Source organism: Brassica napus, chromosome A9 (assembly GCF_020379485.1).
Source record: "Brassica napus cultivar Da-Ae chromosome A9, Da-Ae, whole genome shotgun sequence".
Lineage (NCBI taxonomy): Eukaryota > Viridiplantae > Streptophyta > Magnoliopsida > Brassicales > Brassicaceae > Brassica > Brassica napus.
The window spans coordinates 18,269,664-18,270,803 of NC_063442.1; the positions used below are offsets into that span (position 1 = coordinate 18,269,664).

The 1,140-nt window shown below is 27.8% G+C and overlaps 1 protein-coding gene across 1 annotated transcript; it reads right to left on the reverse strand.

The window, feature by feature from the left end:
- Nucleotides 1–514: 514 nt before the first annotated feature.
- Nucleotides 515–933, reverse strand: LOC106422276. The gene has a single exon (XM_013863089.3). The coding sequence runs from the start codon at nt 931–933 to the stop codon at nt 592–594; it is 342 nt and encodes a 113-aa protein (XP_013718543.1). The 3' UTR covers nt 515–591.
- Nucleotides 934–1,140: the final 207 nt, after the last annotated feature.

Sequence of the window (1,140 nt, forward strand, 5' to 3'; positions counted from 1 at the left end):
AAAATAAAAAATTATAATTGGTTGTACCAAAAAAAAAGCTAAATGTTTATTATAAAACAAAAAATCAATAAACAAATACGTGGCTGAAAATGTTATTTAGTAATATTAAAAAAATATATATAACCCATCTTTATCTCATTGTGCTCATCCACCTGACCAAAACTATTTAATTACTTTAACCTAACCAGATATAAATAAGTAAGTAATTGAACATGAGAGTATAAAGGTTTGCAAAAGGACAGCTGTCCAAAAAAGTGTATTATATGCTGAATGTGTCTCTGCACGTTAAGAAAGACGAAAAAGTGTCCAAATGTGTAAACAAAGACGAAAAAGTGTCCAAATGTGTAAACGACTCTTTAAATGATGCATTATATGAGATATAGTTTTTGATTGAATTAGACGAGGCAAATAATATATTTGAGTGCAATCTGGCATTCAATTTACAACAATCTTTGTACTTGAAACAAACAAACAAACAAAATAGTAGTAAAAACATAATGATTTAGGCACCATATTTCTTGTTATAATTTATTAATATGAATAATCGTTATTACATTAAAATAGAATGACAAATGATCACTTAAAATATAACTAAACCTTGATGATACCTAATAACTTACATGCAGTTTTAAGCATAATACGATAGACAAAACGCCTAGGAAACATAATGCCAAAACAATCTTTAGGAATACCGAGTAAAACTGTGCAACATTCTTTTGTAACATTTTTGAAATGGAAATTCTTCACTGATTCTACACAGTGTGGAACTTTTTTTGCATCTGCCACACAAGTTAATGGCTTTGGGAACAATCTTTTCTCTCCTGTTGGAGTAAATGCAGAATCACTAACACTATTTATATTTTGAGAAATTGATAGAATCATTACCATTATCAATAAAATGGATAGGAACACTGTTTTTTTACTTCCACTCATTATTTAACGTTTATACAATTTATGTTTATCTGTGCTTACAATGACATTAGTCATAGTATTTATAATTTTTACATTCATGAATTTTTAGGGGAGTTATTATTTTGGATATTGTACATGCATATATGTTAGATGTATTTAAATATCTTACTTTACAGAGCTAAAATATTCAAGGCATCACATCAACTAGGTGATATCATCAAGCATTCT

Excerpts from the sequence above, each read along its gene's own strand:
- LOC106422276 (XM_013863089.3), bottom strand. The coding sequence starts at position 933 with ATGAGTGGAAGTAAAAAAACAGTGTTCCTATCCATTTTATTGATAATG.